At 46.1% G+C, this 21919-nt stretch overlaps 1 protein-coding gene across 2 annotated transcripts in view; it reads left to right on the plus strand.

The window, feature by feature from the left end:
- TRIO (trio Rho guanine nucleotide exchange factor) overlaps positions 1-21919 on the plus strand; it is a 387461-nt gene that overhangs the window by 316979 nt on the left and 48563 nt on the right. For both annotated transcript variants that reach the window (XM_062211811.1, XM_062211812.1), the window contains exons 35-36: positions 19735-20027; positions 21384-21554. In XM_062211811.1, coding sequence (XP_062067795.1) covers positions 19735-20027; positions 21384-21554 — 464 coding nt within the window. The remainder of the gene's footprint in view (positions 1-19734; positions 20028-21383; positions 21555-21919) is intronic.

Below are 21919 nucleotides of genomic sequence, written 5' to 3' on the forward strand. Positions count from 1 at the left end.
TGTTTGGCAGTCTGTATTTTTGGACAGCGACAAAGTAAACGATTTAATAAAGGTTGTCATAAATGAAACCTTAGAATGTCAATTAAGCTGATTTCCTTTAGGTCATAATTTTTAGTGCGTTTTGCCAGCAAAAGAGGAGGTTATTTATTTGGTAATAAAGTTTTCTTTTCTTGTATAAAAAGTGCTCTGTGCTGAATTCTGCCTCTCCCATGGTCTTGGCATAAGTACACCATCTGGCTCTGTCATGGGACCATTTATAGGGAAAACAGCCTTATGCTTTACTTTTGGTCTTTTAAGAATATGAGGCCTAATGTGGGCCCATAAATGCCAAATCCCATCTTGTGGCAGCTTGTGGTCGAAAAGTATTACAGTATCTGAGACAGTTTTCTGGGAGAGCCCTGGATATATCATCTTGTGTTTTATAACTGTTCGTTGTCTTAAATGCACAGGGAACTGAAAGTCCATGATGTTTTCACATTCTTTTTCCTTGGAGAATTTTTAAAATTTTCTTTGTGCCAAATGCAAGGAGTGGGTAGGAACCAAAATTTAACCCTTTTTTAACTGAGAAAGTAAAAAAGAGAACATTCTTTTTAGTAAAGCAATAGAACAAATAAACAAAAGGCTAGGTAAAGCAGAGATGAGAGGAATTGTTAATATAAAGAATTCATGAAGACAGGGCATGAAGTTAAGTGCAGGGGTCAGCAAATAAACACACCCCCAAAAAATGTTTAAGAATCCGAGGGCCTCACTGTGGTGTTAGATGTGTGGAGAATGTTCCAGGTGACACTGGGGCAAGAGCAGGGCCATCAGAGTGCAGCGCAGAGATGCACTTTGAGACTTAGTGAGGGATGGCACACTCATGCAGCCTGGAAGCTGAGAAGTTGGGGTTTCTGTGTGAGCCTCACCCAGTGGCTCTTCTCCATGGAAACCATCGTGAGACAAGGGAGAGAACACAAGGAGGCTTTCAAATTGAGAGAATTTGTAGAAACCGAGAAAAGTACCGCGTTTCTGAAGCAGACGAAAATGAGCTTCTAAGATACACTTTACTAACAACTCCCTTCCAGATCACATGGAAGTGTACTTCTTTTCGCTTGTGTGGCTCTTCCTGAGAGCAGGAAAGAAGGTATGTTTTTAATAAGTGAGGAGTGGCGTTGTAGCACAGTGATGTAACCAGTTGGCGCTCAGAGCACCGTTGCCTTCCTCTTTTTTATCACGTCCCATCAGGAGGCACTGTCTCTGAGAGGACCCCCCTCCAGATGTACACAAAGCCTGAGTCCCTGAAGCCGCCCCGAAAGCCTAGTGCGGGGAGGGCATCTGTCACTTCACATCTCACTGAGTAAGGAAATCGCAGCTCTGGCTCGTGCAGGAGAGGAGAGACATCTGGTTTCCAGGGAGCCTCAAGAATTTCCTTGAGCTCCAATTAGAGTCAGTGTGGTAAAGTGTAATTCTCCACGTCTGGATATTCCCACATGTGAAACCCAACTGCACACAGAGCTCAGAGCAGAGGGAGAGGAGGAGAGCGGCTGCTCAGCTCGGCTGGCGCTGGCGGAGCTGCACGACCCCGTCTTTGTGCCTGTCCCTGTGGTGTCCCCAGTCTGTGGCTGCCTGTTTACTGAGCTGTTCTCTGATTGTGCTACCAAGTGAGCAGCTCTGGCTGCCGTGTAGGGAGGAGTATCGTCGGCGATCTGAGCCATTACCCTCCGGTCAGCTCCCTACTCACCATGCCGAACGGAATTAAGCCAATCGACTCACTGGACCCGCTTCCCTCTGTCAGCTCAGCCTACTGCAGCGGCGGGCAGACAGGCACCTGCAAGTACTGGATCCTCGACCTAGGTACATGGCTCGCGCTGAGCTTCTTGTTCTGCTTCTGTGCTTTCAGGTGCCCACCGGATGATTGACATGGGCTTTAAACCAAAACTGTTTGGTGCTTGAGGTTGAAGTGTGTTGCATGCTGACCACCTGAATGTGAGAGGGAAACTGAGAGCAGTGCTCCCTGCTCAGCTGTGGGATATGGAGGAGCAGCTTTCCTATCTGGCCACTGCATCTGATTAGCCCTAGTTTCTGGTAGATTGCGTATAAAGAGCCTGAAGTGATCTGTACAGTCAGTTGCATTCTTACCACTTTACGTGATTTGAGGCCTATTTCAGGTTTAATTTTTTGTTGGGGGCTTTCCAGATTACCTGAGAAAACGGCAGTGTCACGGCATCAATAATGCAGGCTGTCTGGTTCCTTTTCCAAAGATAAGAGAATATGAAGACAGATGGGGCAGAAGGGTTTTTCCAGCATCACTGTTGTACTTCTAGGAGCATATGTGCAGACTCTGACTGTAAATTCAAAACCAGTGAAAAAGAAAGGGAAATGTGATTCCTGCAGACTGCACTTTGATGAAAATGCAGCAGGATGCAAAAGAACCAAAATACAGGAAGAGTTGGGTCTGCGGCTCCCCTTAGGTCTCTGCTTGTGTTGCACTAGGTGTGGCCAGCTTTCTGTCAGGAACCTTTGACATCAGTCCAGACCATGGCAGCTAGTAAAATGCATTTCTCACAGGCCTTACCTGTAGACCAGCAGGGATGGTTTCTAGCAGAATTTCAGCCCTGGCCTGGTTCACATTTGTAATGTTTGCCCTCACTTTCTTGCCAACCGCTGTTCACCATACGCACTTCAGAAGTGGGCAGTAAGACATGGAGAGCCTGGAGGAGCTAGGGGAGGTAGGGGAACGGGGGTGTTCATGCACCTCCAGTCCATGGTGAGCTCCACTGTGGTTGGGATGGAGAGACCCACTAGAGAAAATTGTGTTCAGCATCTCAAGGGCAAGTGGCCCTGCTCCCTCTATGTGTTGCAAAGAACACCAAAGGAAAAAAAATTATCTTTGAATCATGGGCCCTTCAGAAGGTAAGTGTTGGCTGTGTGATATTGAATTTGTTAACAACAGTTTTCAATAATATTCCTCATATTTTTGTTCACAAAACTATCAAAACATTTTTAAATGTCACTGTTCATAGGTTTTAAAGTCATATTTATGTTAATTGTTCTAGAATTGTCTTGTGAGAAGTGTGCCCAAGCTGGGTAGGTGCATCAGGGCTTCTGGGCACTAGGAATTCCTAAACTGGGCCAGTTAGGATAGAGGAAGCCTAAAATTTCTTCATTGGAAATAATTTCTATGTGGTGGAAAGAACAGTTGGTAACATCAAAAGTCTGCTTTAGAGTATCAGCCAATAGCCAGCTCTGGGTCTCGAGGTCATCACCTACTCTGGCTGAACTTTGTGTGCAGAATGGGAAGAGTAATAGTGCACCCTTCCTGAGTGTCATAAGCATCCCCAAAGTTTACACCAAGTTATTGGAATGAGCAATTTTGCTAAGGAAGGAGGGATCTTAAGATATTTAGAAGACATGAAATGCTGAGCACAAGTAGCATTTTAGCTACTTTGGAATCCTTCTGAGGGAACATTACCTTAAACTTGCTTTATTGGAGGAAAATTGTGCTGTTAGGTATTAATGTTCTCTAAATATGTTTTTGTTCTGGTAGTTCTCTGTTAGGAAACTAATGTTCTTCAAAGTGCCACCACAAAATTTTTAAGCGAACACAGATTTGCAAAGAGATAGATTACCCGTGCAATTTCAGGGAGAGAGCCATTCTCGCTTTACAGTTAAAGACAGATGAAAGAAAAACTAGTTAGGTGGGGATTTTTTTGTTGTGTGAGTATGAGTGTGTGTGTGTGTGCGCGTGTGCACACGCGTGCTCATGTACAGAAAACTGAGTGTTCATCCCTTTCTGAACCTTATAGTAATTCCAAGATAATTTCCTGAATACTATATTGGAGTGACAGTTTAATATACTCTGATTCCACCTATTTAAATGATTATGGGGAAATACACACACACACACACATACACACACATCAGACTTGAAAGGGAAAAATGATTTGGGTAATATCCAACAAATCTCAAAGTTGCTTTACAATGCTCATCAGATCAAATAGTGACTACAAAAACTTTTTTTATGCCTGCAAACAATCCAGGCCTTCATTTATTGGAGCGCTTTGGGTAAAAGCTGTTTTTCAGCTTCCTGGCCTGTTCAGTGGGGCGTCTGCCTTTCCAAAAACTGAACCAGTCTTGCTTGGAGCAGTGTGCAAGCAAGCCTGTCTTACTTGCCGACATTGCCATCATCAAAACCTGCTTAGCCATAATCCAGGAGAGTTTCCTTGCAAATTAATTTTCAGGAAAAGAACTCCACAGAGAAGGCAAGGTCAAGAAAAACTATAAATTATCTTTCATGAAGGTTCCAGTGGGAGAGGCTGGTTGCACCGATAAGATAGTGGAGCTATTGAATTGATTCTCATTCTGAAGTAAGCACAGCCTTTCTAGGACTGATGAAATCCAAAGTGCTGTCCATGTTCACTGACTCACACTAAGGAAAAATGAAGTAGAGTGACCCTCATTAACACTGAACAGATCCATATTCACAGTGAACTATGTGCTTTAGAATTCTTGAATTCTCTCCAAGCCTTCTTTGTTTTTGCTTTTTGCTGTTGGAAGGGTGGATTCTCACCAATGCAGTTTCCATTTTTATACATTAAAGGAAAGGAAAACGCCCAAAGACTAAATACAGGTATGGGATACAGACCATTCTTTGCTGACTCATGTAATGTGGACCTGTTCTGAAAGCATCCAAGAACATTGATGTCCCTAACTCACATTAAGAATGTCGTTGCCTACTATGTATGAACAAAAACCAGAGGACTCATCATGGTACTGTGTTGTTTTACACCAGTTACTATGCAGACTCAATTCTATTCTCAAGTCTTCTTTGTCCTTTAAGTGTCTTTCCGTGAGTCACAATTGAAGATAGGGTGTGCATTACGGCACCGTGAGAATCACCGATTACTGCAGAAGGCCAAACTCCAGTGTTCCTGTCCCTGCTCACCCTGGCCCGAGTGACCTTTGTTGCACTGAATGTGGTTTCCTCATCTGCCCGAAAATAAGAGTGTGCTTGCTGCTGTGGTTAGTGTGTGCTCCCAAAGCTACATTAAAGGTTTTTTTAAGTAAAGTGCATTTTATAAACAATTTTGTTTTCTCATATTTATGAAAAAATTAATCTTCCACATTGAGTTTGTGTATTTTCCAAAGAGCAAAGAAATTTAAAATAATTTGGTGGTATAATACAGCCTTTTTTAGAGCGAATAAAATTATTCACTATAATATAATAGTGAATAAAATTATTCACTATTTCCAAATGGAAATAGTAAAACTTTTTGAAGTTAACACTGAAAACAGACCGGAGGGTAACCATCCCCCAAAGCACCCAAGAGACCTGCGGATCCCAGGTTAGGAGCAATTCCGGCCTCTCCAGACAGGGAGGGGGCACCCTCCCCCACAGCCTCACTGTCTCTTTGGTATGGGCACTTTTGCTAACTAAATCCCTTCAGCCGGGGCTCCCAGGGACTCAAATTTATGGCTTTTCATTCTGAAGAATTTCCTCCAGGTGCTCAGAGCTGGCCTCTGGGGCAAGCAAGGGGTCCATAAACACAGTGCAGTCCTCCGGGCGCGTGGGGTAATGAGCCATGGAGTTCCTCCGTGGAGGCTTTCTCCATTTCCTCTTCCTGTCTGCAAAGAATGGTGGTGGGGGCTGGGAAGCCACAGCCCAGATGCGCCCATTAATTTTGCCCAGTTCTCACATAAAACCATACAAGTGTGAATAAGTGTATCACCCCAAGATACCTAGTCTCTCTGAAACGAAATGTGCTAATGGTAAAAAATTGGAAAACTCGGAGATATATACTGAGCAGCAGAGAGGGAATTAGCACAGTGGGCCGACCCCGATGATGTGTGGACACATTTTCTTCTAATGTTGCCTCTTGTTGGCACTTTAAATATTTGACTGTAAGAAATCATATCTGTTGTCCATCTTCTCAAATGCAAAGTTGAAAAAAGTTTCTGTTTGTTGCGTCTTGTTGCAATGAACTATTTGTACTATAGTGGAAATGAACTGCTACCTATGAGTAGATCTTTTTTTTAATTTTTTTATTTTATTTATTTTATTTTTTTGACAGGCGGAGTGGACAGTGAGAGAGAGAGACAGAGAGAAAGGTCTTCCTTTGCCGTTGGTTCACCCTCCAATGGCCGCCGCGGCCGGCGCGCTGCGGCCAGCGCACTGCGCTCATCCAAAGCCAGGAGCCAGGTGTTTCTCCTGGTCTCCCATGGGGTGCAGGGCCCAAGCACTTGGGCCATCTTTCACTGTACTCCCGGGCCATAGCAGAGAGCTGGCCTGGAAGAGGGGCAACCGGGACAGAATCTGGCGCCCCAACCGGGACTAGAACCCGGAGGATTAGCCTATTGAGATGAGTAGATCTTACATCTTACAGATGAGGACACAGCCATGGAGAAACTTCTGAGACAAGGTCAATTAGCAACTTCTCCCTGCATTCCCTCTTAAAGCTGCTGGATTATTTTAAGAGGTAGCCCAAGGGTTCAGAAGCTCACGTGAAGTTGAATAAGGGCTCTAATGGCAAAAAGGGAATGTACTTATTATGACGTAGGCACTAAAAATTTAATGTGGCTCCCTTTGTCTTCCCAGCTGAAAAAGAAAGACGGCGTACAGTGCCTGCCTCAGTCATTTTCCATCCTGCCCACTCAGAGTGGTTGCTTCCTGTGGCTGCCTGCCTCCCCGCCGTTGGTGGCAGTCCCATTCTACACGTGGGGCACTAATTTAAGCCCAGGGCAGGATGGGCGCATTAATTGGTGTTCCTAGCGGAGGCGTCCTTTTCATTCCCTTTGTTTCTGAGCCTGCTTTGTTTCTTCCTGGAATAACTCCAGCCTCCCTTCCTTCCTCCCTTCTCACTGCAGTTATTCAGTGGCCTGGAAAACAGACAAGCAGGGAAGGACTTACTGACAAGAAGGTGTGGGAGATTCTTAGAAAGCTGCCTATTCCTGAGGCACGAGGAGATAGAGCTTTCAACTCCCATGCCGGAAACGGGGTGACTCCCATGCAGACCTTCCAACCCTCTTGTTGGCGTTCTTTTTCCTTAATTGCTGTTGTTTTAGTAGGTGATTTCCTAGAAAAGTGGGGCTGTAGTCCTCAAGAAATTACAAAATGGTAATGTGCAAAATAAAATTCAGTGCCATTCAGTGCTTGTAGAGGAGTGAGGGGAGCAAGATGTCATAAAATCCACCTGGATGAAGTTATGAGCTTGCAGCCTTTAACGCTTTGTGTGCTTGGGAATAGATTGGTATGTGGTGCAGAATGCCTGCACACACACCAGGATTTTTGCCCCCTCCAAGCTGTGGTTAGTATTTTAATCCTATGTTTTCAAGAGCTTATTAGCTTTAATTGGAGCAGCATCTTGCTTTTAGAAGAGGTGTTACTAAAAAAGAGTTCCTAATTGGTTAGGACTTTTGTTTCTTTGGCTTTGAACTAAACAACCAGGGACTATGTAATGCACTAAATGTTTGCTTTATAATCTGGGGGAGAAAAAGTCATCTGGTCCCTCATTCTGCACAGCTGTAACTCTTTCTAAATTAATCTTCCACCCCTTGAGACTGAGGCCTTGGCGAACCTGCCCCATGGACGATGTGGGAAGTTGATAGTGCTTGGCAAGCTGCTTGCAGAGCATTCCAAGGCCAGTTTTTTCCCCCTAATGTCGTATATAAAAATGGGTGTATTGTTACGTGGCTGTATGAGAACATGGTTTATAGCACAGTTTGGTTATCTATGTTCTTCAGCAATTCATACACTTTCGGGAATGTAGGTACCAGACTTTTCCATGCTGAGATTCTGAATCTGGTCTTAATTTAAAAAAAAAAAAAATAATGAATGTATGTATGTCTGTCACCACCTGAGTAAATCAATCATGCAGTTAAACCACTAACTGAAGAATGTTCTTTTAAACCCATTTGTATGGGAGGATCTTTGTGAGGTTCCTTATTTGTTTAAAGATGTATTTCAACTTGAAAAATCGACAATCAGGCAGCCTGCATTATTTAACTTTTTCAGCCAGTAATAAGAAAATGTGAACCAAAGGTGAAGAACGTTGTTCCAAATGAAGGTCTTCTTTAGGTACGATTCAGTCTTTCAGTCTCAAGACTGTTAAATATCAGGAGCTGTTATGCCCCTGAGTTAAACATTCATGTTTCTTACCAGCATTAGGAACTCTGAAAGGCAGAATCAGCTGGCTGGAATGGTGCATGAGCAGCCTGCTGTGGCCTATTTCCCATAATTAACTTTCTGTCCCCTCAAATGATAATTGTCTATTCAGGGCAATAATAAATACTGTATCGCCTTGAATCACTTCCCAAACAGAGAAATTAAGAATCAAGAACCCATTATTTTATAACAGAGAATTTCATTATCTCTAAGTTAAGCAGCACACTAAATTCTACGTAGTGTGGTCAACACACTGAATTTGCTTTCCTAATAATCTTTCTTTATGTGATACTAATTTTAACTAAAATTTAAAAAAAAAAATGGACTTTATGGAAACAAAGAAGCTCTCAACATCTGAAAAGGCCAAAAGGCACAAGGAGCATTCAGAAGGTCCTGGGTCCGGGACATTTCAACAGACCAGAGCCAGGAACAACACAGTGCTGCAATGTATCACCACCATTGCCTGTATGGCTGTGCCCAGGTGGGCATGGGGTCTCCTGCACCTCCCCAGAGCAGCCCTCGTCAGGGGCTTCTATATGTTGCTCCATGTTGGGAGGGGATGGCACCTGTTCTCCCAGGAGCAGTGCCTCACCAGCTGATGTGGGCAGGGCAGCTGCTTGTTGGCTGGAGAAGGTCCTACATGGTGAGGGCCAATTTGGGTCACCTTTCCCCTCCTCACTTCTCCCCAGCCTTGCTGGGGAAGTAAACACTGCACAGGACAATGCGGATGGGGCCAGGTTAGAAGGTGTGGCCCCAATGTGTGCCTTTCTGATCCCGTTTCTGTGTGGTTTGAGGGGTTGGTTGTGTTTTGGAAAAGTACCTTCCATCAAGGGAGGCTATCCTGAAGTGTCTGCTATTATCTTTGTGTAAAAGTCGGGAATGGCTACAAATCCCCACCTGGTCATCACTGACCAGATACTTGCTCAGGGATTTTTTTTTCCTGTCTGACAGCTCAGACTTTGGTGGCAGAATAAACCTGCTGCTCATTCTCCCTAAGAACGTATTTAGGGGCTGGCTACCATGAAGAAAAGCAGTGAGAATGACCCTATCTCTCCAAGGAGACAGGAATACAGACAGGAAACTCTCCCAGATAAAGTCCAGAGCAGAGAAGGAGCACAGTAAAAAGTAAGCCCCAACATAAAAGCAGGGTTTAAAAGGAAAAAGAAGAAATGTTTACAACACAATTCTTTTCATAACAGTATGATTTGAACAGCGTTTGGGTGTCTGCCAGAAGAGCAGTCTCCCCTCAGAGTCTCCCGCCTGGTTCTGGCTGTCCCACCTGTGGAGGAGCTGTGAGAGAGGCAGGACCAGCCATACAGGCAGCAGGTCTGAGTGGGCTGTGGCCTCCATCCAGTATCCAGAGGATGCAGAGAAAGTCCAGAGTTGGCTCGGATCGGTTCAAGCCTAACTTGATGTTTATACTGGCCTGTTGCCCTCTCCAGCGCTCTAGTCACAAGATAAAACCATCAACAAGGTCTTATTTTTAGGATGCCAGCAGCCTAATGATCACTGTCCTCCCTCTGCAGCCCTACTTGTACCCAGAGCCTTGCTGACCCATTAGATGAGCTGGTGGGTCGAGTCCTGTGAGGATGACCCAGGCTAACCCATCCTCTTTGTCATCCACCATCATTCATGACTCTGCCTGCATTATTTCATTTCTAAGGTATTAGTAAATGTCCACTTTGCCAGTAGGTTAGGGTCATCTGAGTGACCAAGCACAGTATTCTGCCATCTGTGTTTCCTGCTATTCAAACTCATCGCTTCTCTTTATGGGAAACTTCAGTGCTGAACATAAAAAGATAAGCTTTAAAAGTATATGGTTTCCTGATTAAAATGCCAAAAGGTAAGCATTCTCTGCAGGATTAAGTGTGTGAGAGGGAAACTGATGCTGGAAGTCTTGCATTTGACAGAGCCACGCTTTCTCATGCTTCTGTAATTTTTTTTTTAAAGATTTATTTATTTACTTGAAAGTCAGTTACAGAGAGGCAGAGAAAGAGAAAGAGAAAGAAAGTCTTCCATCCACTGGTTCACTCCCCAAATGGTCGCAACAGCTGGAACTGGGCTGATCCGAAGCCAGGAGCCAGGAGCTTCTTCCAGGTCTCCCACATGGGTACACTTGGGCCATCTTCTGCTCTCCCAGGCCATAGCAGAGAGCTGGATCGGAAGTGGAGCAGCCAGGTCTCAAACTGGCACCCATATGGGATGCTGACACTGCAAGCAGCAGCTTTACCCACTACGCCACAGCACTGGCCCCTTTTGTAATGTTTTAAGTGGTTTCAGAAACGGCACTTACACAGTCTCCCAGAGTCAGAAGGGTACTTTTGCACGTGCAGCTTCTGTTGGGTGGGTGGACGCAACAGCCTTGAGCCAGAGCCCTCTGCATGCAGGGAGTTGAGTGGGAGGCCGCTGTCTGCAAGACATGACTGGCTGAGACTAGAACACAGAGCAGTGTGTGTGTGTGTGTGTGTGTGTTCACTTTCAGTCTTCCCAGAGTTAGTTTCAGTTGATGCCAAGGTTACACTGTGTTTGGGCATTCAGGGGTCACCCAGGGGTGGCTGCTGTGAATGCTCCGTGTGACTGCCTGGGAGAGGCTGTGCAGGGGACAAGGATGTGTTGGTCATTGATGTGTATTTTCTCAGGCAGCAAAGACCATGTGTTCTTCATTATAGCGTGAACCCCAGCGATGCTGTGCTGGGCCCCTGGTTGAATTTAGGGATTATGAGGGGGGAAAAAAAAAGCTGAGGAATTTATCTTTCTCCTTCGTGTTTTCTGTGTTCACATCATATTTGAAAGTGGACACGAAGTTCACTTTTTTTTTTTTACATTAGGAACCCATTCTGCAGCAAATGGTGAAATATAAATATAATCGGCTTTTAATATTCCCTTGCCTTCTTTGAGTCACTGCCATCCCCCAGAGTTGTACATGGTGCTGTTCGACAGCTTCTGGTGTTTTAAAAGATTGTTTCCTGTGCTGACACGATATCAGCATGGCAGTTGCAGCCCTGCGGAGAAGCGGAGAAGTCCCTGGGAATCAGGGTCCAGGCCCCGTCTGGTGTTTGGGCCCCAGAGGCTCCTTGGTCTTGCTGAGGAACAAAGTCGGTCTCAGCAGCACTCGCACACAAATGGTGAAGCCCATGGAAGACCAGGGTAACGGAGTGAGAGGACAGAAGCCACCAAGAAAGGCTTCAGATATTCATAGACAGCATACAGATCTAGATTTGGAGAAATACTATAAAAATACTTGCTCTGCACTCCAAACCACCTAACAGGAAACTTTATCTCTAGCAGGTCAGTTTCTTCCTTCTTCCTAAAATTCTCCAGGTAGTACCCCAGCTTTGTCTCACTTGTCATCTTCGCAAGTTAATATTCATGACCTGCGAGATGATTGAAATCCCTGCACAAAACAGAAAATGGGTCCTTAGACATGCATCTGGAGGAAGAACTTAGCTTAGCTCACTTTCCCTGTGATCTGTGAAACAGCTGCCAGTTCACTTCAGTGTGTTTTTTTTTAAGAAAAAACTTATCTTGATTTTAAAAGCCAAAAATTCAACTCCCGTTCAGAGTATAGCGGTGAAAATAATTTACTCAGAAATTTTGCTCCGGAGTATTTGAACCAACTCACAGTCATATGCTGTCAACTTGCTTATTGCTTGCGAATTTAAAACCTGATTTTCATGTGCACATTACAACCTCCCTGGGATAGAAGATCTTTATTGAATAAGAATGCCAGTTGCTGCATTGAATTCTTGATGAGACAGAGATTTGAGAAACTGGCATGAGCTGGGTACATCTGGTTAAACCCAGCCCATTCTCAAATAGTCTGATGGAATTATTTTCACACATTAGAAGCAGCTGCCCCAAAGGGTCTTTGAATTCTCTTTCTTGAGCACATGGCAGTAACTGCTAAACAAACATTTAAGTCCTTAAAACCAGAATTGCAGAATAGCCTTTTGCTTTGGGACTTTTTTAAAAGATGTATTTATTTTTATTTCAAAGGCAGAATTAGAGGGGATATGAGAGAGAGAGAGAGAGAGAGAGAGAGAGAGAGAGAGAGAGATCAGTATTCCATCGGCTGGTTCACTCCTTAAATGGCCACAACAACCAGAGGGGCTGGGCTAGGCCAAATTCAGGAGCCTTAGAACACCATCCGGAACTCCTGCTTTGGTGCAGGGACCCAAATACTTGGACAATCTTCTGCTACTTTCCAGGGCACATAAGCAGGGAGCTGGATTGTATTCGAGCACCTGGGAATAGAACTATTACCCATATGGGATTGTTGGGATTGTTGGGATTGTCGGCATCACAGCAGCAACTTGACCTGCTCGGCCACAACACAAGCCCCACTTTAGGACTTCACCTCTCAGTTGTGCTTAACCTGGTCAGAGATCTCATCAAGCATTGCATTGTTCATTTGACAGATATTTTTTAACACCTGCAATGGACAGAAAGATGAAATTATCTTCAAAACAAATCAGCTAAAGTCATTTGGGGAGACCGTGGAGGGAGAATTTGGAATGTGAGACACATGTTTATTGGAAAGCCTCCCAGTGTTGAATGCATGTGTTTACATGGTGGCCGTGCCTCGTGGGACACGGCACGACTGTCAGCATCCATCCTGTGGCTTACACTTTGTTGGCATGGTGAAGTGAGGGGTGCTTGTCACCACATCTGCATGGTGCCCATGCGGTTGTAAAACCTGTGACCCCAGTTGTCCAGAGAGGCCAGGCATTCCCCATCCCTGCAGGGCCTGGGGTGCTCGTCCCTCTGATGGGACATCTCCTTGCTCTATGTTGTCCTACTTCCTTTTTGGCCTTTTGCAGTTTTTCTTTTCTAAGTGAAAAACAAAGTTGTTAAATTTACAACCACCTTTTTGTACTTCTTCCCCCCAGCAGCTTGGGAAAGCAAGAGGAGTCACTTTCATTTACATATCAGGAAACTGAAGCAAAAGCCAGCCATTGGCTTGTCAGATGTCCATGCCCCTGGCCCCATGGCCTTGACTGCCATCTGTCAGGTGCTCACTCAGCAAATCCTGCACACCTGCGTGAGCAAAGGAGCCTTTAGACTCCAGCTACACGGTGTGAACCGGTCAGCCAAAATCCCCGCCTCCTGAGCTTACTGCTACCCAGAGTGGAAGTGGACAAAATGCGGAGATTTGGGAGAACCACTTTGAAATGCGGGGGCTGGGGTTTTTAGTTCAGTTAGGCACCATACCCGGCAGTCCAGTCACACTCTACGGCACTTGGCACTGTTAAGACTCTTCCAGCGTGAAAACGAGAGAGTTAAAATGAAATGTGATCCTTCTTAGTCTGCAGCTAGCAAGACACAGTCCTTTCCTTTTTTTCTTAAATTAAAAAAAAAAGTGCTTTTATTAATCACAGATGTCCCAAGTTTACAGACGTGGGCTAGAAGGAGATTTCTCTTCTCCCAGCAGTTCTGGCATTGTGTGTGTTCACGTGGGGAAACTCTTTCCTGTATGGGGCTAGAGGTCAGAACTCTTGCTTTCTTTCCTCTTTTTTTCTTTATTTTAAAAAGAACCTAGCACGGACTTTGTGTGAACCCTGATTTAAGTGGAGAAGCCATCTATGTGAGGATTTTCCCCTCCACTCCAGAGAGAATCTTGAATTGGTTTTTGCTGCTTTGGGCACCAAGCAGATCACGAATGGCTTCCTCATGTGCACACTTGAACATCTCTAAGTGACTGATGTGCGGATGGTTTGTGTTAATGCTGTGTCTGCTGCATCTGCTTAATAAGGGACAAGTATTTTTTTTTTTAAAAAATGAAGTGACTCGTCCAGGTTTATTTAATTGATCCTTCATCTAAAAAATGATTGTTAATACATCCTAGACACTATCCTAGGCGTATGATTATAAACCTCACTCTCATAGTCTGGGTACTCGGAGTTGACCCTAAATCAGTGTACTGAGTTCTGACCTACTGTCATCCTGGTGGCACAGCCACCTTATAGTGCCTAAGGTCCATTCATTCCCTTCACTTCCTTTTGTCCTGTTAACAGCCACATGAAATGGGGGAACTCACATGCCCATTGTTTTGCTGCCGAGTGGGAGGGCCAGAGCCAGATACGGGTTCTTCCTGACGTCCCTGATTGATCCTCCTCTGGGCCTGCCAGCAGTGGGTTTCCCAGCACACTGGTACCAGTGTGAATGAAGGTATTCTCAGACAGGAAAGTTGGAGGGAAGGGGGAGCATGGAGAATCAGGATTGAGGGTTAACTCTTTCTTCCAAGAAGGTCATTGTTAAGAGGAAGACAAAAGTAACTGGAAATGGGAAGCAAGAACAAACACAGTTTGAGCCACAAATGAGTTTCATTGTGCTTCTTGGGTCGTGCAGTCTTATCTGCCACTGCTGCCTCAAATGGTGGGCACCTACCTGGGCTCTTCCTTGGGAGAAAGCAAGTGAGAGGCAGGGAGGGAGGGACAGGTTACAGGAGGATGGCCTTGGTGTGCTCGGAGTAATTGTCTTAGAGGTGAATAATTAAACTCTCGAGTTTGTCTACAATTTAGATATCACTTGTTCATCTCCAGCCTGATCCTGTTATTCCACTAACTCAGGACATCACTGTTCACAGTGATTGACCTAAATGATCAATAGTGTGCTTAGGCTGGGGAAGGGAAACTGAGAAATAGTTGTAGCTGGTTTGTTCACTCACCTGTTTGTCATTTATTCAACATATCCCCACTTACTAAGCTCTAATGCTATGCCAGGCAGCCTGTTAGCAGCTGGGCATGTCCCTGTAAACAAGCCAGACAGGGTGCCCACCCACACAAAACCTGGAGCCTGAGGGTCATGGTTGACTTCCTCTCCTGGCAGACGCTACCCCAGTAGGAAGATGGATTCGTGGGCTGGTTGTGCAGACTTCTGACCTTAGCATTGTACTTCTAAGGAGTTCCCTCCTTGCACAGATCCCCAGGGAAAAGGTGAGGGCACTGTGCTGGAGGGCAGGAGCTTGCATGCCCTGTGCAGGGCTGATGTCTGCACTGTGTGCTCTGGCTCCTGTGTGGACGGCCCATTCCTGTGTCAGCCGCTACCAGGGCCTCTTCTGGGAAACACATGTGTGTGCTGCCAGTGACTCAAGATCTTTCCCAAGAGAGCAAACAGTTCTAAAGCTGTGTGCTTATCTTGTGCCCACTGCTGTTGGAGGCCTTAATTCCACTGGCAATACCAGAACTTGTGGTTTAATTCAGAATTTGCAGCAGAGCAGGTCTGGTCCAATGGGCAAAAGCTGTTCTTTATGGTAGCAGGCATAGTGATTGTACTAAGTTGAAAAAATTTGAGGGGCCGGCGCTGTGGTGCAGCAGGTTAATGCCCTGGCCTGAAGCGCTGGCATCCCATATGGGCACCGGTTCAAGGCCCGGCTGCTCCACTTCCGATCCAGCTCTCTGCTCTGGCCTGGGAAAGCAGTAGAAGATGGCCCAAGTCCTTGGGTCCCTGCACCCACATGGGAGACCCAGAAGAAGCTCCTGGCTCCTGGCTTCGGATCGGCACAGCTCCGGCCATTGAGGCCAACTGGGGAGTGAGCTGACGGAGGGAAGACCTCTCTCTCTCTGCCGCTGCCTCTGGTTCTCCTCTCTCTGTGTAACTCTGACTTTCAAATAAATAAATAAATCTTTAAAAATTTTTTTGAAGCTTTTTAAACTTCTGATTTATGTCACAACCCAGCAAAGAGCACATTTGCAGTTATAATCCATTGATTTATGCAAAAGGAATTTCTATAGAGAAAAGAAAATATAATTTATTTTCAGAGTCTAGTCACATGAAAAATTGAGCATAACTAAAAACAGACAATATTTTAGATTTTTTTACTTTTGTTTTGCTTGTTTTTTATTGCTGATCACCAAAATTATGACATGCATCAGGTTTGCACCAGACAGAATTTCTGTCAAGCTCAGAGACTTACAAGGACATTTTCTGCCTGTATTTTCAGACTTCTGAAACAAGATGTTTTTCAAAGTGAAATAATTCTACAAAACATTTTTGTTTGTGACTTCTGCTGGCATCTTTCTAATAGAATATTCCATTGACATGAAATAACATCACCTCCATGACTTGCTCAGTAGGAAATCGGGAAGAGAACTGCTCACTATCTCCCCAGGAGCAGTGCACAGAATTGTTCATGTTCATCTGAGGCACTACATGGGGCAGCTCAGTTCCTTCCTGGTTCTAGGATGGACTGTTGAGGCTGCAGCCATGTTTCTAATGCTTGACTTGTCAGGGGAGCAGGAAATCGCTTTTGAACCTGCTTCCCAAAGGGCAGAGAACCAAATCCTGCGCAGCTGAGCTCACAGAAAGAAGCTGGGAAGTGACGTGTCTCATTTCTTTTTCTTTTTGAGCCATTTGTACAACCACCAACTCCTTTCCCAGGCTAGGCTAAAGGGCCCTGAGACCCATCCTTGTATGGCCAGCTGGGTCCACAAAGCATTATTAATTGACTGTGGTTCGTGCTGTGATGCATGCAGAGGCCCACAGGGCCTGCTGAACAGTGGAAGGATCTGTATGCGTCAGGGCTTCCCTGCCCACACTGCACGTACCCTCTTCCATCACTGCCAGTCTGGGTGGACAAAGGGACCATGTCACAGTTCCCCACCTTGTCTCACTTAGGGTTCCTAGTCTGTGCTGTGTTGCTCCCATGCCAAATCCCCTGAGTCTCACTTTTAGGCTCAGAAACATCTGTGAATTGATTTATTGGTATGGAGGTTTTCCTGTTCTGATGAACGTGATTAAGTAAACGGGCCTGAGTCTTTTTCTTGCCCCCTTCATTTCATCTGCTAAACAACAGGGATGTGTCGGTGAGACCTCACATCTCAAGCCCGACAGGTTGTCTTCTGCCTCCATCATATGCCACCTCCATGGTTCTTTGTCTTGTGTAGCTATTCAGCCTCGCAAGCATTTGCCAAAGCAATAGCTGTTTTTTTGTGTGTGTGTTTTTTTGTTTTGTTTTTTGTTTTTTGGGTTTTTTTGTTGTTGTTGTTTTGTTTTTTTTTGTTTTTTTTTTTTTGACAGGCAGAGTGGACAGTGAGAGAGAGAGAGAGAAAGAAAGGTCTTCCTTTACCGTTGGTTCACCTTCCAATGGCCGCTGCGGCCGGCATGCCACTGCCAGTGCACCACGCTGATCTGAAGCCAGGAGCCAGGTGCTTCTCCTGGTCTCCCATGCGGGTGCTGGGCCCAAGGACCTGGGCCATCCTCCACTGCACTCCGGGCCATAGCAGAGAGCTGGCCTGGAAGAGGGACAACTGGGACAGAATCCGGTGCCCCGACCGGCACTAGAACCCAGGGTGCTGGCGCCGCAGGTGGAGGATTAGTCTGCAATAGTTGTTTTTAAACTATGGGCTGTGACTCAGCTTGCCCTGTCTCTTTAAGCTGGTGATTTCTGATTCTGCAGCTCAGTTCTTAATGTCCACGTACTATATGCCAGGTACTGTGAGCATGTCAGGTCGCAGGGCAGAGGGGGGCCCCTGCCTCGTGGAGCTCACTTCCTCCTGATCTCATACTATGGGATTCGCTCAGAGGCAGCACTGGGGCCTCCTCCGGGAAGTCTTCCGTGATCCGCCCCCGGCTCCGTCTTCTTAACCCCTATCAAAGTTTGTACCTTGCCTGTAGCATCTCATAATCCTGTGATCCAGAAAACACTCTGTGGTAGGTCTCATGGCTGAAGAAACAAGTGGTTATTTATCTCTGTCCAGTGCAAGTGCTGTGCTTGGCGCTGAGTCACAACCCGGTAAAACGACTCTGAAATCTGCCACCTGCTGCAGAGCACAGTGTCCTGCTAATAGTTGGTGCTAAAAATAAAATACTAGTTGAATAAATTACCATCTGCCTGTGATTATCCAAACCCTCCACTCTCATTTGTCCTTCCTGTTGTCACTACATCAGGAGTGCCTGAGGCTGGGGACTGTGTCTCCCTCCCTTGCCCTTTAACCCAAGCGAGCATCCAAGAAGGTTCCTAGGAATAGGGTTGACTTGATGATGTCATTCTATCCTACCTCATCCAGATTGTTCCTAGGAAAAATGAGACTGGTGTGGAAATGTTTTAGTAACTCTTCATTTAAAAGTAAATTTAAACTAATGTGAAAAAAATATACATGTCGTATACACATGTAACATACATGCATCCATGGGGGAAGAGCACAGTGGTGGTTATTATTTAACAGATACTGGTTTGTTTTGAACCTAAGTCTGCCTCTGAGAAAATAAATAGATTTCTAAGAATGACTGATTTCTCCTGAAAACACAGTATCTATTTACGAAAATTATACCCTGTACCAGTCTGCACCTTGAGCGGAGGAAAGTGTGGGATGGCAGTTAGACGGGTACCACTGTCTAATCCTGGCGTCTGGAGCATGTGGTGGGCGCCTGCTGGTTACTGGACGTTGCGTCAGGGCCCGGGCCTGGGCTCTGCTGCCTTCTGACCGCAGTGCCCGGTGGTCTGCAGTGCCACAGAGGGGAATCTGCTTCATTAGTCCTGTGTCTGAGTGAAAGACTGTTTCCAAAAGTTCATTTTAGTGTATTTAAGACTAAAAAAGATTTAAGAAAACAGCAAGCATAGTGGCTGACTGTGACCGTCTTCAATCCAGCTAAAGCATTTGGTCCCCGTCACGGTGCTGGGGCCTTTTCTCACGCTCTTGGGAGGGGCCGCACAGCGTGCACAGCGTGCACAGCGTTCTTAGGTTGGGAAGCAGCACCTCGCCTGTCTCCGTGAGTCTGTCAGGGTCTGCTGTTGCTGAGCAGTCATCAACCCAGCGTGGACTGCATTTCATCTTTGAGATCCACTGAGAAGCATGGTTTGGATATGGTTTCTGTAAGATATTTTGACTGTTTGAGGAAGACTCCTTCTCCTCTGACTTGATTTTAAAACGTGCTGTTGCTTTGTGTCCCTCATTGATGTGTCTGTCCCAACATGGCAGATGACTTTGTGGAGGCTGCAGGCAAAGCCGCCATGGACCTGTGTGGTCCAGCTGCTGACCTGGCTCTCCAGGTGACCACCCTGCTGTGCCTTCTTCCACGGCTATTGGTATCTCCAGCTGGGTATTGTATATGACAAAGTCTGGCCAGGGCAAATCTGTGCTATTTTTTATAGTTGCAATTACAACGTTGTATTTGCTGGCTGTGGGTCAAATGAACACATTTTTCAGACAGATAAGTATTTCTGTTTATGTAGCTAAAACATGTTTTTCTTTAAAATTGTCTTTCTTGGCTTTTACTGATCACGGAAATGGGCAAAGATAATTTTACGAGTGTGTCCTCTAGTGTCTGTGATACCGTAAATGCTTTGTGACACTTCTATCACGATGGTGCTGCTGGCACTCAGGATTGGTGATTCAGATGTCTCTGGAGGCACAGTGCATCTTGAGAAAAATCGTGTCTGGCAAAACCCAGGTTTGATAAACTTTAAGAAGTGTGTCTGTGAGAGAGAAGGATAGGCTCAATCTTGTAAAGCCAACAGGCAAAGCTTCCTGGGACCCAGCTGAGCTTCTCACACAATGTGGGGGACTAACACAGGCAGCAGATGGCATGACCTTTGGCCCTGGGAGTAACTGCACATCGTTAGTAAAGCTCCCTCTTTGTTCTCATCCCACCAGACTCATTGTCTGTGTCCAGTAACGATGCCAGTCCTCCTGCTTCCGTCGCATCCCTGCAGCCCCACATGATCGGGGCCCAGAGCTCACCAGGCCCCAAGCGGCCAGGCAACACCCTGCGCAAGTGGCTCACCAGCCCTGTGCGGCGGCTCAGCAGTGGCAAGGCCGACGGGCACGTGAAGAAGCTGGCGCACAAGCACAAGAAGAGCAGGGAGGTCCGCAAGAGCGCCGACGCCGGCTCGCAGAAGGACTCCGACGACAGCGCCGCCACTCCGCAGGACGAGACTGTGGAAGAGGTAGGTCGATGTCCCTAAACCGGGGGAGGCCAAAGGATGCTCCCAACATGTGCTTTTCTGAGTTTTCTTTCAAGTTGCAGGACTAGCTGCTTGTCTTAGGAACAGACTAATCTTGTGCTGTTCTCTGTGTTTCGCTGGACACGGCAGCATCAGATGACCTCATTCACGTCTCTGCTTAGCATGCTGTGCGGTTAAGCGAGAACAGCTTACAAGATGACTGCACAGCTGCTCCTCAGTGAGCCTGGGCAGATCACACAGGGCTTCTGCACTCCCCCAGGCTGCTGAGTAAGAAGTGGGTGTTCTGGGCTGCAGCCCTCTCTGCTCACTCTACCTCGTGGCAAGGCCCCAGGCCCTGGGTTGTGTAGCAGAAGATGGGAGCAGGCCCTGAGGTTAGCGCTAAACACTACAAGATTTCACATAGAAAGCCCCAGTCTTAATCTGGCAGGACTTATAGTAGATTTACATCCTACAGTTATTTTTCCCCAAGATTTACACTTACACTTATCCTGAGCGGAAAACATCAGGTTAATCTGCCTTGCCGACCAAGTAACACTGGGTTGTTCCCATGTCACCAAAGGTACAAGGCTGTAGGTAAGCCAGGAATTTTTTTTTCTATTTCCTTTTCTCCAGAAGGGTTTTAAATTACATTGCAGAAAACGGAATTCTTTGGTGATCCTCCAGATAGCCTTTAGCACAGGAGGTGTCAGAGGCCTCCAGAGTTTTAACTTGGACCCCCCACACCCAAATCCCACACAGACTCAAACAGAGCGAGGAGAGACAGGACTAGCTTTGTGTCATTTCACGTACCGGACAGATGTGTGTTTTCTCCATTTTCACTGTGCTGTGTGGGCCCTTAGGCCCCAAAGAGTCTGTTTTGTAAATCTGTGTCCTCTGGGTAGAACAGTTACTCCCCTAAAAGCAAGAACAGAGGTAAATGAATAGGATGCTTAAAACGCAGATTCATACAATGCATCTCAGCTTGCATTTTTCTTTATGCCCTTATTTTCTCAGTGATTTTTCCTTTAGCAAGGTATCAATCCTGAAACCAGCTTGACCTAAGGAAGTGAATGAACATGAGGGACATAGTGCAAGTTTTCAGACTGTTTTGTTGTTGTTGGTTTCTTGAAGATGAGGTGTGTTCGGAGCCTCATGGGTGATTGGCAGCGCCTCAAAGGACACCTTCATGGCTGTGTCTCATCTAGTGAGCAGGCTGGGAATGAAAAGTTGCCATTCAGGTCAAAAAGACCTTTTCCTGGTTTCTGCCATCCCACTGTCCATGCTCATCAGGGTCTAGGGCCCCTGCCATTGGCAGTCAGTGGTCTGGAATGCAATGAGCAAATGTTGACTTGATTTCAGAGGGGCCGGAACGAGGGCCTCAGCAGTGGCACACTCTCGAAGTCCTCCTCCTCGGGCATGCAGAGCTGCGGTGAAGAAGAAGGGGAGGAGGGGGCCGATGCCGTGCCCCTGCCCCCGCCCATGGCCATCCAGCAGCACAGCCTCCTCCAGCCAGACTCGCAGGATGACAAGGTAAGGGGGCCCGGGACACCTGTGCCAGGGCAGTCACCCTTTCAGGAACTGCTCCTCGCCAGCCGCATCGCAGAAGATAGGAGACTCTGGGACAGACAGCTCTGGGTGGCCTGGTGCTCTCGCAGGCAGTCTTTTGCATATAATTATAGTGAATGCATTTTCAATAGTGCTTCAGTAATTGCTACTTTAAATGTAATTTTTAGTTTCCCAATATATTGATTAGAGTCCTTCAGAAAACAATCAGAAAAACCGCAGAAGGTTTGCCTGCATGTGGCAGAAAATGAATAGTAGGCCCTCTGGCTCCCTCTGTGAGGTGGTTTTACACACAGTTTTGTTTTAAAGCAAGACTTAATTGTGGTCCAGTT

Source organism: Lepus europaeus, chromosome 15, assembly GCF_033115175.1.
Source record: "Lepus europaeus isolate LE1 chromosome 15, mLepTim1.pri, whole genome shotgun sequence".
Classification (NCBI taxonomy): domain Eukaryota; kingdom Metazoa; phylum Chordata; class Mammalia; order Lagomorpha; family Leporidae; genus Lepus; species Lepus europaeus.